The sequence below is a fragment of the Myodes glareolus genome, chromosome 16 (assembly GCF_982192425.1).
Source record: "Myodes glareolus chromosome 16, mMyoGla1.1, whole genome shotgun sequence".
Taxonomy (NCBI): domain Eukaryota; kingdom Metazoa; phylum Chordata; class Mammalia; order Rodentia; family Cricetidae; genus Myodes; species Myodes glareolus.
The window spans coordinates 39,111,190-39,128,389 of NC_142041.1; the positions used below are offsets into that span (position 1 = coordinate 39,111,190).

At 38.5% G+C, this 17,200-nt stretch overlaps 1 protein-coding gene across 4 annotated transcripts in view; it reads left to right on the plus strand.

The window, feature by feature from the left end:
* Positions 1–17,200, plus strand: part of Orc3 (origin recognition complex subunit 3) — a 70,943-nt gene that overhangs the window by 5,976 nt on the left and 47,767 nt on the right. For all 4 annotated transcript variants that reach the window (XM_085677257.2, XM_048420537.3, XM_048420538.3 and 1 more), the window contains exons 4-5: positions 2,087–2,231; positions 16,354–16,458. In XM_085677257.2, the coding sequence (XP_085533383.2) occupies positions 2,087–2,231; positions 16,354–16,458 (250 nt within the window). The remainder of the gene's footprint in view (positions 1–2,086; positions 2,232–16,353; positions 16,459–17,200) is intronic.

The following is a 17,200-nucleotide window of genomic DNA, read 5'->3' on the forward strand; positions in this document are numbered from 1 at the left end:
AAGCATTAACATTAGCACTGGTTAGGTGTAACTAGTGTTTTGGTTTTGAATGAGAGTTCCACAGAGCTTTTGAGTGGGTGCTGGGAATTCTGAGGACCTTAAACTTGTACAGTCTGCATTCTTACCCACTGAGCCATCTTTCCAGCCGACCTACTTCCTAGTTTCTTACTGTTTCCCATCTATCTTTATTACTTTATACTTCACTTTGCTCATTGATGTTTTCCATGTAGTCCTTGAAGATACTTGGGTTTATGGTCTCCAGGTTAGACTATCTTCTAGTTTTCTTTTCCTAAGATTTATTTTACTTGTTGTTATCTTGTGTATGGGTGGGTGCACATTAGTGCAGGTGCCTCAGAGGCCAGGAGAAGGGCACTGGATTCATTGGAGTAAGAGTTAGAGTTAACATCAAGTCTTCCACTGGGAACTGAGCTGCAGTCCTCAGCCTGAGCACTATGCTCTTTTAACTGCTAAACTATCTCACAAGCTCCTGTCTGTCTTCATCTCTTAATATCCCTATAGCGTGTGTTCTGACATCATATTCTTCTAATCTGCCACTAGCTCATTCCCCTGTTTCAGGCAAATGCAGCTGTATCCCAGACTTTGGGGTGTGTTTTATATAGCCCCCTTACCAGTTCTGCCTTCTTTACCCTCTGACCTTCACAGTGGTGCCAAATTAGCCTTTCACTCCTTATAACTGTTTGGGTGTCCTCCTTACAGCATAAAGTTCAAAGCCTTTAAAACCATGGTGTTTGTTTCCCAATTGGGACTTTTTCCTGTTTGTGCAGCCTCTGCTCCTCTCGTATTGGAGTCTTTCACACTCAGCTGTGTAGTGTTATCCACTATTTCGTGCTTTCTTTCTTTATTTCTACAACTTGTCCTTCCACCTTACTTTTGCTTCCTGTCACCCTCTGTTTCACCAAGTAGTGCTTTGATTCAAATAAATTACCTCTTCAGCCTACAGTAGATGATTCCAGTTTCTCCCAGACTTCATCCTGCACCCCTCAGCCCTAGCAGAACTATTGAAAATGTTGTGTGTATCAGAATGCAGTGGGCAGTGATGGTACATGTGTTTACTTGGGAGGCAGAAGCAGGCAGATGTTTGAGTTCCAGGCCAACCTGGTTTAAAAAGCAAGTTCCAGCGCAGCCAGAGCTATTACACAAAGAAATCCTATTTCAGAAAACAGAACAAACAGAATTCAGTTTAAGGTTCAGCCATCTTGCCCTTCTGTTCTTCCCTCCCAATTCACTGTGTACTCCTCATTGTGTGTTTATATATTTGTGTGTTTCCCCCTTCTGTTTTCTCTCAGTACTCTGTGTCTGAAGATATTTGTGTGGAGTTTTTTCCTTCTTTTATTGCCTTTCAATACATTGTGTGTTGACATATTTGTGGGGCTCTTTTACCCTGTTAATTTATTGCCACTGAACTAAAATTACTGAACATTCAAAGAGAAGAAAAAAATTGAAATTTTCTTGCACCAGATGTGATGGTTTGAAGGAAAATGGCCCCCAAAAGGAGTGGCACTATTGTGAGGTGTGTGGCTCTATTGGAGTAGGTATGGCCTTGTTGGAGGAAGTGTGTAACATGAATGGGCCAGCTTGTTGGGGTTTCTGTCCTGCCCGGCCCCCCAGCTGTTTAGTCCCAGAGAAAAATCACACAAGGGACTCCGTAAGTTATAAAGCTGATCGGCCTGTTAGATCAGGCTTCTTACTAACTAACTCTCACATCTTGATTAACCCATTTTTCTGATCTATTTTAGCCATGTGGCTCAGTACCTTTTTCAGTGGGGCAGCTGACATCCTGCGGCTTCGGTGATCTGGGCAGGAGTGTCACTGTGGAAGCAGGAATTGAGAACTCATGTATTCCCAAGCCATGCCCAATTTCTGTTGCCTTCACACCACCATTTAACACCATGATGATAGTAGATTAAACCTCTGAAAATGTAAGCCAGCCCCAACTAAATGATTTCAGTTATAAGAGTTGCCATGGTCATGGTGTCTCTTCACAGCAATAGGACCCTAAATAGGTGAGGGAAAGAAATCCAGATTACTACTATTAATAATTCATGAAATTTTGTTTTCATTGCAGCAATTACAGGAGGAATTAAATAAAAACCTGTTTGATAACCTAATTGAATTTCTGCACAAGTCCCATTCTGATTTCCAGAAAAATTCAAGAAACTGGGGCTGTCAAATGAAACTCAGAGAAATTCCAACCGCTGCTCTTACTCTTGGTATGTACACGTGTGTTTATTCTTGCATGCCTGTGCGTATTTTTTAATTGGTGCTTAATGAACTATCATCTCCTGTAATCAAGAGATGTCTCTTGTTCAAATAAAATTTTATCAATTTTGATGGTGTCCATAGCTTTTCTTCTCCTGAGGAAACAAAAGCAGAGCCCCTTCCCCAAAGTAACACATGTCCTGGTTTCAATTTTGAGATTAGTACACCTTTAAAATATATCGGCTGATTTATTTCTATAGTTTTTTCTTCTACTATCCAATGTCTTTCTGCAGCTTTTGTTTCTTTATCATTAGCATTTAGAAAATTCAAAATTAATAAAGCATTATGCAATCTATTTCTGGAGGTATTTATCATCCCTTTCTGTTTATTTAACATAGCCTTTAGATTTTTATTTGATCTTTTTATAACTGCCTGCCCTGTAGGATTGTGTGGTGTACCTGTAATATGCTTTATATTATAATAAGCAACAAACTTTCATTTTTTAGAGATATATGCCAGAGTATTGACTGTCTTTATTTGTACAGATATACCTGTAATGGCCATAACTTCTGGTAAATGTGTGATTACCGGAATCAGCCTTTTCCAAACTCAAAGCAGTTGCCCATTTAAAACCTGAATAGGTATTAATAGTGTGGTATACATACTTTAGTTTTCCAAATTCTACAAAATGGAACACATCCAACTGCCAGCTTTCATTCCTTTGAGTACCCTTTGGGTTATTTCCTGCAGATGGTGGTATTTGGTTGTATAAAGAACAAGTAGGACATTTCTTTATAATTTCCTTGGTTTGTTGCCACCTGATGGAAAAGTCTTTTTTAAACCTTTGCTATTCACATAATTTTTTTTTTTAATGAACTTCTGAGACCTTCAGCACATTTCCAATCAATAGTTGGTCGATTTCTGCATTACTTTGTGTTACATGTGGATCAGATGTGTGATGTATATGATTCCTATTCCTGATTCTATCTGATAACTGAATAATTAATAAAGTCATTCCTGTGTCATCTGTTATGAATCCATCAGTTTCAATATGTGAAACAACTTTCTGCGTATTGTGAATCAGTAACTGTGCTGAGAGGTCCTTAGATCCCTTAGCACCATGGGGATAGAATATAGTTTTGACTTTTAGACAAAATCATGAAGGCTTTGATCCACTTTACTTAAATTTTCTGATTTTTTTATCCTGCCTTCCGTGACTTATTTGTATCAGCATAGAATGTCGGGCTCCAGTTATTGCTGTTAGTCCTCTTTTTTTTTTCTTTTTTTTTTTTTTTTTTTTTTTGAGGAAGAGGAGGAGGAGGAGGAGGAAACAATTAGTCCTCTTTATAAGCTGGAAAATTGGATTCTCTTGCTTTTGGGATAGTTGTTAATCTCTCCCCCCAAAAAATTAGTACATGCTCTTTGCCAGAGTTTATTTTCTTCCCATAGTTTATCAATTTCCTCATTATTAGAAAGTACTATAATTTCTGCTGGGTCTATTCCTGATAATTGACAAAGTCTCAATTTTCCTTTTAGAATTAACTCAGAGACCTTTTCCGCATAAGATTTTTATTTTTTTAAACTTAGTTTCTGTAGATAAAGATAGTATCTTCTCTCTCCACTAAAATTTCTGTAGGGGAATGTTTGAAGGGTACTTTGACCAAAATGCAGTTATGATTCAAATCCACATGATCCACAGGTGCCTTCTATAATTTCTTTGCAATCAAAGCCAGTTCTTGCTCAGGTTCACCTGATAATTTCCTGGGACACTTTAAGACCTTGTCACCATCTAAGGTTTTATTTAAATTAATCAGGTCATCAGGACCTATCCCCATGTTGCACTGTAGATGGGAAATGCCTCCAAACAATCTTTGGAAGTCATTAAGAGTCTCCGAGAGATCTCTCCTAGCCAGAGCTGTGGTTGTGCACGCCTTTAATCCCAGCACTCAGGAGGCTCAGGCAGGTGGATCTCTGTGAGCTAGTTCCAGGACAGGCTCCAAAGCTACAATTTTATAATCTAAATAATGTATAGAATCTCCTCTTTTTATTTTTTTTCAGAAGCAATTTGTAATATCCAACAAGGCAAAATTTTCTTTACTTCTTCAAACACTCTGCAGAATCTACATTGATACATCAGACAGTAAAATGCCATCCTTGTAATGATAAACTATAGATTGAGGAAATTGCTTGCGTATCATTTCCAGTGGCAGACTTACAAAATATGGGTATAAGGTGGGGCTATTTAACATTCCCTGTGAGAACTTTCCATTGATTTCTCTTAGCAGGCTGAGAATTATTTTGAGTAGGCACCGTGAAGGCAGAGTTTTCTCGTTTTCTTATAAAGGTTTAGAGAAGAAACAACTTTTTAAAACAGTAAGTATAAGAGGCCATCCTTTATATCTATAGATAAGGCGAAGGAACGCCAGACTGGAGAGATCCCACTGGCTGAATCACCTTATTAACAGCTCTTAGATCTGTTACCATTCTCCATTTTCCAGATTTCTTTTTAGCAGCAAGTATAGGAGAATTCTAAGGACTGGTTGATTCTTCAGTATGTTGAACTTGCTCTTGTACCAACTGTTCTAAAGCCTGCAGTTTCTCTATTGTTAAAGACCATTGTTTAACCCATACAGGTTTGTCAGTCAACCATTTTAAAGGTAGGACTCTTGGTGCCTTTGAAATGTCAGCAGCTGTTGTGCTCTCTTCTTGTACAACCTGAATGGTCAGTGACTGTTCTTTATAATATCTTGTAATATTTTTCCCCAGAAACATATGTTAATTTGTTTGTTTCTTAGATTAGGGAATGCTAATCTGAGTATTCCATTGCTGTAACAAATCACGTCCCACAAATTCATTGATATATTAGCCACATACAGTTTTAATATTCATCTCTGTCCTTCTGGCTTTATTCATCCGACCCGTCTTCTGCTCTGCTTTACCTGAGATAAAGTTCCAATCCCTAAAAACTGAACATTTACGTCCTGAAGAGGTCATTTTGTACGCCAAGATTCTGATGAAATTATTGTTACATTGTCTACTAGACCTTCAATGACATCATTTATTTGTTTTTTGTTTGTTTGTTTTTTTTCCCCCAAAAAACAGTTGAGATGAGTTTCTTTGTGTAGCCATGGCTGTCCTAGAACTTGCTCTGTATACCGGGATGGCCCCCAATCTGGATCTCATAAAGATCTGCCTGCCTCTGCTTCCTGAGTGCTGTGAGTAAAGGCGTATGCTACCACCGCCTGATATTTATTTGTATCTTTAATTTTGGTCTTTGTTCATTTATAGAGGTTTGCCAAAATACTCACTTCATGGTTTCTCCTGAATTTTTTGTTCTCTCCTCTGTAACTTTTCTGTTATCCATAGCAGTATGGTTTCTTACAATAGGCATTAAGTTATTTAATTGCTCTGGGAGGGAGTTTTCTCTACGATGGTAGGATACAACTGAACTGGATTTGGCATTGGGGTCTGCGAGAGGCCGCTCCAGGAGTTTTCCTATGGCAAAGGATTACATTGAATACCCCTCACAGACATACATTCATCAGTCCAGTGCCTGCCTTTGCCACACTTTCCTCATAATCCCAAAGAATGGATTATTCTTTGAAACAACATTGTTTCTAGAAATACCCTGTTTATAATCCCTTTCAAAGTGACCTTGTTTGCTACAATTATAATAATTGATATTTTGAATTTTCCTCCAACCTCTGGAAATCTCCTATCCATGAATCATGGGCATGAGATTCAAATATTAATTCTTTTTCAAATTCTTTCCTCCATAAGTGTTTACTTTAATGGTGGCCTAATTACCCTTTTGCATAGAGAACTGGCATTCTCAAACGCCAGAGATTCTATTATTGTTTGTCTACCTTTTGAATTTGGTATCATTCTGTTTACTTCTGATGTCAGTTTTTGTAAGAAATCTGCAAAGGTTTCTTTTGGGCCATGTATGACTTTAGCAAATAATTCAGTCTTCTTTTCTTCTTCAATTTTGTCCCAAGCATTCAAAGCTGCTGCATGACTTAAAGCCAGGATGTGATCGTCATATAGAGATTGTCTTTCCTTCTCCAAGAATTTGATCTTGGGAGAATTCCATACCTCTAGCTTTACTCCGATCTTACTGGGTTCTCCTGCCTCTTAATACTGGTGACTAGGCATCTGGAGTTGGGAGAATTGAAGTGATTCTAGGTGTTGCTATCTGGTCTTGTCTTTGTTGGTGGGCGTTCTGCTCCTTGATTTCTCTTATTTTCTCTGGATCTTAGGAGTGCATGGTGTCTATGGGTAGCCAGGTACACAGTGCTTCTTAAGGTCTGGGGTAGTAGTGAGGAACAGAGATGGACTAGGAGAAAAGACTGTGAAGGGGATTCAGGAAAGAGCTAAGGGATCTTGTCCACAACAAGAAGGAAGGCTCCTAGGGATTTGGAGATGTGAGAGGAGGGTCCCCTCCAAGAAGGCAGCAGGAATTCAGAGTTACTAGAAAGGGAAGGCTAGGGGGATTCTGAGTCTGTACAAAGAATTGGAGTATCTAACATGGATTTTAGGTAGGTGAAAAGGCACCTGCCAGCAGGTAGTAACTCGGCTGAGGATAAGAAACGACGGATTTTCATGGAAGACAAGGAGGATTGTGTAAATACCTTCCTGAGTCCCTTCCAGGTGTGACCCCTTGGGGATCCCACGTAGATATTGTTTCTAGGTATCTGGCGCTGACACAGAGGAATGAGGATAGGCTAAATGTGAGGGCTGCGAGGGTTCACAGGAAGGATGAAAGCTGAGTCTGCACTAAAGGTTCAGCTTAGTTCCCAGTGAGTGGAGGAGGTAGGGTGGGAGGAGAGGTACCTGCAGGCTGGCAACTACAGGGCTGAAAGTCAGACTGGAGAGATCTTAATAGAGCACAGAAAGGAGACTGAAAATCACCTATGTGAGTTCAGGTCCAGCATGACCACTAGGAGTCCCAGTTAGAATGTGTTTCTTTCTAGACATTGGTGGCTGACTCAGAAGAATGGGGGTGGGTTAGAAGAAAGAGCTGAGAGGGTCCATGGAGGGGTAGCTGATTTGAATTAAAGTTCGGCGAACTCCCTCAGGAATGGAGGTAGTATGTGAGGAGAGGCATCTGCAGATAGGCTGCCACAGGGCTGGGGAGGAGACTGCAGAGGTTGGAATGAAGGTCAGGAAGGAGAGTCTTTTTCTGTTGGTGGTTTTTAAAAATGAAATTATTATTTCAGTTTTTGGTTTTGGAACTGAAACAGGTATTTATGAATGAGTACTCAGCACCTGCCTTTCCACTGAACTACCCATCTTCCTACATTCCTTTCCTTCCTTTTGAAAACAAAATAAAATTTATATTTTCCAACATGCTCAATTGATTTTTCTCCCAATGTGTTACTTTTGTTTGTTTGTTTGCATGCTTGTTTTTGTTTCTGTTTAAGACAAGGTCTCACTTTGTAATCTTGGTTGGCCTGGAATTCTCTTTGTAGACCAGACTGGCCTCAGCCTCATAGAGGTCCGCCTAACTCTGTCTCCTGAGTGCTGAGATTAAAGCATGCTATCACACTTGCATTTGTTATTTCTTTAGAGTTGGTTAACAGTGGGCTCTGAGGCTACAAAAACATTAGGGCCTTTTTAATACAACTTTTTAAAAGATTTATTTATTATGCATACAGTGTTCTGTGTGCACGCCAGAAGAGGGCACCAGATTTCATTATAGATGAGCCACCATGTGGGTTTTGGGAATTGAACTCATGATCTCTAGTAACCACTGAACCATCTCTCCAGCAGCTTAATACTACTTTTAATACCCCACTAAAATCCTATTCCTGAAGTTAAGGACAATATTTTACAAATTGTAATGTACTTAAAAGTAACCCTGAGATGGGTTGAGTATATGGTTCAGCACTTAAGTACACTGACTGTTCTTGCAGAGGACCTAGGTTCAATTCTTAGCACTACCATAATGGCCACTGGATTTTTTTTGTTTGTTTGTTGTCCTTTTAATCAGTTAATGATACTAAGTGTTGGTTTCATCCAACACTTGATGGATGGAGTGGGCTTTTGAAATCCATCAGAAAATGGTTACTTCCATAGTATTTCTGCCACTATTACATCAGTGAGAATATCTTTCCAGGGCAGTTATTATTGTACCTTGAAGGTGATCATCAGGTAGGTAGTTCTTCAGCGACAGGTTCCCCAGGCAGATATCAGGTGATCAGAAACAAAGATGGCAAAGTTGGGGTTAGGAGATTGTGAATAAGCTATGTCTTATGCCAAGCAAGTCTCTTAGGGAGTACAGCAGCTTATATAAGTGTAGGGAAAATGGGACAGAATCATCAGGTTGTTACTATACAATGGAATAAAGTTAGTAGGAATATGACTCAAGTAGTGACTCAAAGGCAAAGCATGGTCTCTCAAGTGCATCTCAAACTGAGCATTCTGTGACTTTAGAACTGTTAACTCCAGCATCATTAGGGTGGAAAAGCCAGGGTCCCATGAACCAAAACTCTTACTCCTTCCAGGCCCTCTGTCCCTGGGCAAGGACACAGAACTAGTGTTTCCTTTGTCCTGTCTGCAGAGCCTCCGAGAAAGCCTGGGATTGACCTGACTCCCAACATGAAGATTATTCATGACTTTCTCCCCTGGTAGCATGCATAGAGCCTGTCTTTCAGTCCTATAAAAGCTAGCTAATAAGGAGAAAGCATCCAGATCTATACCAGCTTGATTTCTCTATGACCTAATACTTAGATATGTGGTGTCTTCGACAGTAGGGTCTTCAAGTTCTGAAAGACAACAACAAACAATGACAATAGTCTGTGATGTTTGGGACTAGGCATCTGTAGGATCCCACTGACCAGTAACTCAAAAAGGTAATTCATTCCTGGCACTTTTTATTTGGTAGCCTCTTGTGTCTTAGGGTGGCACTGTTGTAGTGAGTCTTTCTCTGTTTCACCTGCCAGCTCCCAAATAACCACACAGAGCCTTATAATTAATTATGAAAGCTCTGCTGATATCTTGGACTTGTTATTAGCTAACTCTTAAAATTAACCCATTTTTATTCACCTACATTTTACCATGTGGCTCATGGCTTTTACTTCTCCTGCATGTCTTGCATCTTCTCTTGTCCAGTCAGCAGCTCTGCCTTCTTTCCAGTGTTCTCTCTACACCTAAAATCCTGCCTAGCTATTGACCATTCAGCAATTCAGCAGTTAAACTAAGCTGAGTGACGCATATTCACAGTGTTCAAAAATATTATTCCACAACATTTCTCCCTTTTTGTCTAGATAAAAAGGAAAAGTTTTAACTGTAACATAGTAAAACTGTATACAGTAAGAAAAAAAAATCTGGTATTGTCTAAATAGAAAGGAAAGGTATGACCCTTAACAAATGAAACTATAAAATTAGAACAGATATTAAGCAAGAATTACATTTATAATGTTCAGTCCATTTGTATTTGGCAAACTTAGAGCAAATACTCCATTATCTATATTCTCTTGATGAGTCTGAAATTTTATGCCTAATTTATCTTTCATTAACTAAGATAGACTGTAAGTATAACTATCTAGTCTTCTCCATCAAAGGCCCAGAAGGTTATATTACCTGAGTAAGCAGGAAGTGCTATGCAAAGCCACTTCCAAAATTAAGAAACAATAGAGACATCTGGCTGCCTAGACAATCTCCCCAAGGTTTCTCTGCAATATTGGGGCATCCTTCTTTGGCCTACAGGTCTAGAATATCTGGTAGACTTTTCTGTGAAACGGGAATTTTCAAGGACTGTCCCACCTTGTTTTGACAAAGTTCAGTCACTTTCCTATGGGTCCTGCAGAATGTCTGGCAGACTCTTCTATGAAGCAAGTATGGACTATACGTTGTACAGAAACCCACCAAAGATGATGTTTGAGCAGGTAGAATATATGTCACCTTTCTTGTAGGGCTTTTTTTTTCTTTATATGGTTTATTTCTTTACATCTGTAGCCAGGATTTTGAGGGAGTGTTCCCTGATTAAATATGAACTCTATCAACCTTAAGGAATTCACAGCCTTTCATTTCTTAAAGTTAAGGCATTCTTAAAGTTTCTAGGCTGTTTTATTTCAGCATTCCCTTTCACAATCCCATGTCTTCCAGCAGCTGCTGTTTGCCTATCAGCAATCAAAAAGGTCAAAGACAACACAGACAACACAGTAACAGGGAGGATCTAGACTCCCTGTATATGAGCCATCTCTGTGTGGCTTATTTGTTTCTCTTACATTACTCTTTCTTTAAAGACTTTATTATTTTTAAACTATTTTTGTTAGTGTTTTTTTTCTTTTTTTCTTCAGCCTACACACATTATTAAACACATTGTAACCTGGTTTTTCTATCTGAACCTGCTTTGCTGTGTACCTGTGATCTTTTCTGTCTGCATGAGCAAAATCTTAAATCTCCATGCAGCTTGGCTCTGAGCCCCATCAGTTCCCTGAAAGCATAGCCTTATGGCAGAAGTACCAATGGGAGCCATGTTTACTGCCTCAGCTCTGGAAATTTCTAGGTCCACCCTGCTGTAAGGGTTTCTACCTAGTCTCATGCTACCATGTAGCATTCTGCTTGCTGCTCATAAACTCCATTCAAGTGCTCCATAGCAGGGCCTCTTAAAAGAGCCCCGCCTCTGTGCAACTGTCATTGAGCCTACCTGAGAAACTAAGGTTACCAAGAAGCCACGTTTGACTCTGTGTTCCGAACATTTTTTTAAGCTTTCTCAGGCTTTAAGTGGGTATATGTGGCTTCATGTTGGGTGCCAGTTTCAGCGAGTCTTTGTTTGTCCCTCCTTTTAGCTCCATAATAATTGCATGGAGACTTATTATTTATGAAAGCTCGGCCCATAGCTTAGGCTTGTTTTCAGCTAGCTCTTACAAGTTAAATTAACCCTTTTCTATTCATGTATGTGTTGCCACATGATTCATTCCTTCTACCTCTCCTCCTGCATGTCTTGCATCCTCTGTTTTCCCACGAGCAACTCTGCCTTCGTGTTCCCAGCATTCTCTGCCTTGAAAATCTTGCCAAGGCATTGACCATTCAACTTTTTATTAAACCAATCTGAGTGACACAATATTTACAGTATACAAAAAGATTATTTCACAACACATTGTCATATAAATGTTTTTAGGAAGCTTCTACCATTCCCATCTGGCTCTTTCAACATGGTCCTTAATGTTCCTCATCCCCATACTTCTTACACCAGTCAAACCTTTTCTTTTTATTCCCCTTTGCATGAAACACCCCACCCTATGGCCCCTTACTAGTTTTCTGCCTTTTAAGGATACTTCAGTTTAAACACACGCATCTAAAGATTCAAAGTTAGCTTCCACATATGGTAGAGAACATGAAACATTTGTCTTTCAAGGTCTGGGTGACTTCACTCAGAATTATTATTTCCAGCTTCATCCATGTAATTTCATACTTTTATTTTTAAGTAGTTGAATAATATTACATTGTATATATGAACCACATTGTCATTGTCTTTCTGTTTCTTTGCTGTTTTGAATAGAGCATCAGTGAGTATGGATGAACTGGTTTCTGTATACAGAGTCCTTTGGGAATAATAATACTGGAACATGTGGCAAATATTTCTAGCCTGTTGCGGAACTTCCAACACTGATTTCCATTGTGCCTCCATTTTGTACTTCCACCAATAGTGCATTACTGTTTCTCTTTCTCACATTCATCGTATTTGGATCTTAACCATCCTGCATGGAGTAAGATTAAATCTCCAAAATAGTTTTAATTTGCATTTCTTTGATGGCTAAGAATGTTGAACTCTTTAAAAAACTATTTCTTGGCTATTCATGTTACTTTGAGAACTCTATATTTCGTTCTATTCCCCAGTTTTTGTTTTGGGGTGTTTGTTTTGGTGCTTAGTTTTAGTTCTTTGTATATCCTAGTTACTAGCCCTCTGTTAGATGCATAGGTGATGACGATTTTTTTCCATTCTGTAAGCTGCCTCTTCACTAGAATGATGGTGTCATTGCTGCATACAAGCCTTTTTGTATCATGAGGTCCAGTTTCTCAGATGATGGTCTTAGTACCTGTGGCACTAGGGTCCTGTTCAGAATTTGCTTTCTGTGCCTTTACTTGCAATTGTTACTTCTCTCCTATCTGATTCTGGGTATTAGGTCTGCCCTAAGGTCCTTGAGTCATTTAGAGTTGAGTTTTGTGTAGGGTGAAAAAAAAGGGATCTAGTTCACCAGCAACAGATTGTTTTGGTAGGATGGCTATTTTCACAGTATTGTTCCTATCAGTCTGTCAACACAGGAGGTCTTTCCTTCTTTAGTATCTCCTTCAATTTCTTTAGTATCCTAAAATATTTATTGTACAAGTCTTACTTTCTTGGTTCATTACTACCAAGATTGTTATTTATTTAGTTATTTTGAAGCTACTTTGAATGGAATTCTTTTTTTCTCAGTATGATTGTTAATCATATATAGGAAGGCTGCTGAGTTTTGTGTGTATCCTGATAATTTGCTGAATGTATTCATCAGCTTTTGGAATTTCCTAGTAGCATCCTTAGGGTCTTGCATGTAGAGAGTTGTGTCATCGGTAATAATATTTTGACTTTTTCCTTTTCTGTCTATATCTCCCTTATCACCTTTACTTGTCATTTGCTCTAAGACTTCAAACACTACTTGAAATAGGTACAGAGAGGGTAAACATCCTTCCTTCATTCCTGATTTGCATTGCTTTGAGTTTTTCTCTTGTTCACATCGTGTTGAATATGGATTTGTTGTGCATATTACCTTTATTATCTCAATATGTTCCCCTATATCACTAGTCTTTCCAGGACTTTTATCATAAAGGGATTTTGATTTTGTCAGAGGCTTTTTCTGCATCTAATAACATGCTCATGTTTAAAAACAAAACATGGTTTGTGTTTGAGTCTGATTATGTAGTGGGTTACATTTACTGACTTATATCTGTTGAACCATTCCTACATTTCTGGGATGAAACCTATTTGATTATGCTGTAAGATCTTTTTGATGTGTTCTTGAGTTTGGTTTAAAAGTATTTTATTGAGAATTTTTGTGTCCGTGGTCATTGGGGAGAGTATGCCATCTGGTTTGGAAACCCCTTGCAGTATGAATGGGGACCTGTGATGTTCCACCACTAGTAATGCTTTCTTTCAGTTTGGCAGGTTCCAGTAGTTGGAGGTAATGGGAAGAAGCACAATTAGAGAAATTGCCTGATTAAGTTGTGAAAATTTACTCTGCCCTGCTTCTTGTTAACAGGAAAATAGAAATTATATTTTGCAAAATTATAGTCTGAAAATACTTTTCCAATTAAACTGGTGAAGGTTCAGAAGAAGTTGCTGCTCTTTTAAAAAGCAAGAATTTGGAACCTAGTATCCTTGTTGGGCAGTTCACAGCTGCCTGTAAATCTAGCTCAAGGGTATCTGACTCTTCTGTGCTTCAGTACAGTTGTACTCAGGTGTGCCAATTCTAATGTGTACCCTCACACTAACACACACATAGACACAATTAGGAATAAAGTCTTTTTAAAAAGCAAGTAAAAAATAACATTAAAACTAGAGATGTCTATTTTCTATGAAATAATCATTTGTTTCTTTGATATTGTTGATTATCTTGTTTGAAGTAAGATCTTTTATTCTAAAAAACATGTTAAATAGATTTTTTGGAATCAGAGAAAGATAAGCCATTTTTTAACTGAATTCTCCATTTTGTTTAGAGATGTGTTACTTATATCATAGACTTTGGTGTGTGCTAGTAATAGTATAACTCTGAGGACACTGTTCCTGTTTTTTGTTTTGTTTTGTTTTTGCTACATATAGTCTAATAGAAATAGCAGATATAGTGGCACATGCCTTTAATCCCAGCACTCAGAAGGCAAACGCAGGCGGATCCCTGTGAGCTCTAAGCCAGTCTGCACTAAAGAGTAAGTTTCAGGATAGCGAGGGCTATTACACAGAGAAACTCTGTCTTGAACTCCCTCCCCACCCAAAAAAGGAAAGAAAGAAATAGCCTGCCCTCTTTGTCACTGTTCTATTACCATAAGTATACACCTTGACCAAGGCAACTTGTAAAATAAAACATTTAAATGGAGGCTTGCTTACAGTTTCAGAGGGTGAGTCCATGATCTTCATTGTGAAGGAGTGTAGCAGACACGCAGGCAGGCAGGCAGACAGGCAGGCAGACAGGCAGGCAGGCAGGCAGGCAGACAGGCAGGCAGGCAGGCAGGCAGACAGACAGGCAGGCAGACAGGCATGATGCTGTAGCAGTAGCTGAGAACCTCACATCTTATCCTCAAGTTGTAGACAGAGAGAGGGAGACTGGGTCTGGCATGGGCCTTTACACCTCAAAGCCCACCCCAGTGATATACCTCCTCCAACAAGGCCACATCTCCTAATCTTTCCCAAAACAGTTTCACCAGCTGGAACAAGCATTTAGATATATGAGCCTGTGAGGGCCACTCACATTCAAACAAGTATACCTGCTAAAAGTAGATAGGTGAGAGAAAGAGAGAGAGAGAGAGAGAGAGAGAGAGAGAGAGAGAGAGAGAGAGAAAGGCAAAATGTAAATTTGTCTGCTAATATATTTGTTTTCTGGAATTTTTAAAGAGGTTTTTTATTGCTGGCATGAATGATTCTGAAATTGTTTTCTATATCCTATGACTTGTCTGGCAAATTTAAAGCGAGTATTTGTGCTGCTATCTGCCAAAATGCCAAAGAATTGTTCTCTCTCTCTCTCTCTCTCTCTCTCTCTCTCTCTCTCTCTCTCTCTCTCTCTGTCTCTCTCTCTCTCTCAGACAGACTGCCCTGGATTGTAAGTTACAAATTGTTAAGTTAGGGAAGGTACCAGTTAATAGAATGAATTCCAAAGTAGCAGAGACATTTCCTGCCAATTCTGACGTACTATGTAGAGAGCATCAAAAACTGATTTTATCAAAATGAAAAGATGCTTTGATAAATACCAAAGACCCAAAGTTTTAATTTTGTTTCAGTTGTCTCAGAAATTAGTCTACACTTTTCAATTAACTACTGCGATTTAAATAATAGTAGCATCTTTTTATCCTCAGTTTTTAAATAAAGTCGCAACAGGGTTAGATTGCTTAGTTCCTTGTACTTAAATGACTAATGATTTCTGTGTGAATTTGATAAAGCAATAAAATTGTTCCTGAGCTATTTTCCAAGGTCAGTTATGTATGCTTAATAATCTTTTCAAAGGAAGAATTGAACTACAGGTCTTTCTGGACAAATTAGTTGTATTAACATTTCAATACTGACAAAAAGATAGATAATCAACTTAAAGAAAGAAAATGTTTGACTCATGGTTTCAAGGGTTTTGTTTATAGTAAGTGTCGGGTTTCGGTGCCAGTCCGGACCATAAATTATTTCTCCAGACCAGATGAGAGGCCTGGGATTAAAGACACAACTCACATGGCTTTATCAGGAGGGAGATTCTCAGTGATCCCTCATGAAATCCTGAGTTTACATCCTGAAAATTCCTTGCGTTTATTTTCCAAACAGCCTTTATACCAAAACATAAACTGAAGGTAAATTCATTAGCATCTGTGAATGACTTTAGTTAAGTTCACATCTTTCTATGCCCTCTCTGTCATGTAGGCTGAATTAGCATCTCTTATCCCAGGCATCCTCTAAATTACAAAGAAGGAACAGAACTACATAGCATATCCTGATCCTAGCTTCACCCTGTCTGTAGGTGCTATGTGCAGCAGGTACAAACTGTGGCCTGAGATTCTGATCACCATACCATGTAGAAATATGGGCCTACAAATAAGTTGGCTCCTGCATTGGGGCATGTTCTGAGATAGTGCATTATGGAATAGTGTGTGGTTAACAAAATGCTTTACCTCTAGAGGCAGGGATAGACAGCAGCCAAACTTACTCCAGTAGGTTTCCCATCTCGCAGTAGGAGCTGTGTTGAGACCTGCGCCTTCACCACCTGGACCTGGGCTGTTCAGGAATAAACATTTCCTTTAGCTCGTGTTCTTTGAGTAGAGTCAATCATGTTGCAAATTTCTTAATTTCTATTGAAAATCATATTTTTAAATTGTTTTTATTTGGTGCTTTACTTAATTTTTAAAAATACCCTTTGTTAAATTATTAATAAAGATGATGACATGATGTTTTTTTTCTCATAGGTGTGAATGTCACAGATCATGATTTAATATTCAGAAGTCTAACAGAGACTCTTCAGAATAATGTCACACCATATGTAGTCTCATTGCAAGCTAAGGATTGTCCAGGTAAAATATAAATGGCGTGTTTATTTTGGTGAGTTGTTGTAGTGCTTACCTACTCTGCCTGCCTCCACTCTGTGCATGTCTCACTCATTGCCATAGTCAATTTAGTTTTCCACTTGAAAAGGCCATCGGTGGATAAAAAAAATAGTTATAGGCAGAGCCAGACTTGAGTTTGTAAAGCCATTAAATCATGAAGAGCACACACTATCATACTCAGATTTGTTTGCATCTGGACTGATAACAGATTTAATGTACTAAATTAGAATTATAGTCCTTTAAGGATGTCTTTTTAAAATGCATGTAAATCAAGATTTATAATCAATAAAATAATTCTTGATTTTAAGGATAAATACATGATATTCTAAAAATAATTTATAATTTTATGCTTACACATTTGCTTAGATGATACTTGTAGATAATACATATAAATTTTGATCTGATCTTAGTCTGAACTAATGAAATATATTTATTCATCTTACTTAGACAGGGTTTCATATAACCCAGGCTTTCATTGAATTTACTATATAGCAGAAGATGACCTTGAACTTATGATTTTCCCCCCTCTTCTCCCAAGGCCAGGAATTTCAGGCATGCTTGACCACATCGTTCTTATTTAGAACTGGCAGTCAGCTCCAGGGTTTTGTGCATGCTAGACAAGTATAGTACCAACTGAATCTGTCCAACACTGGATGAAATTTAAATATTAAGGGAATGGTACTAAAGAGTAACAATAATGTATTTAGCA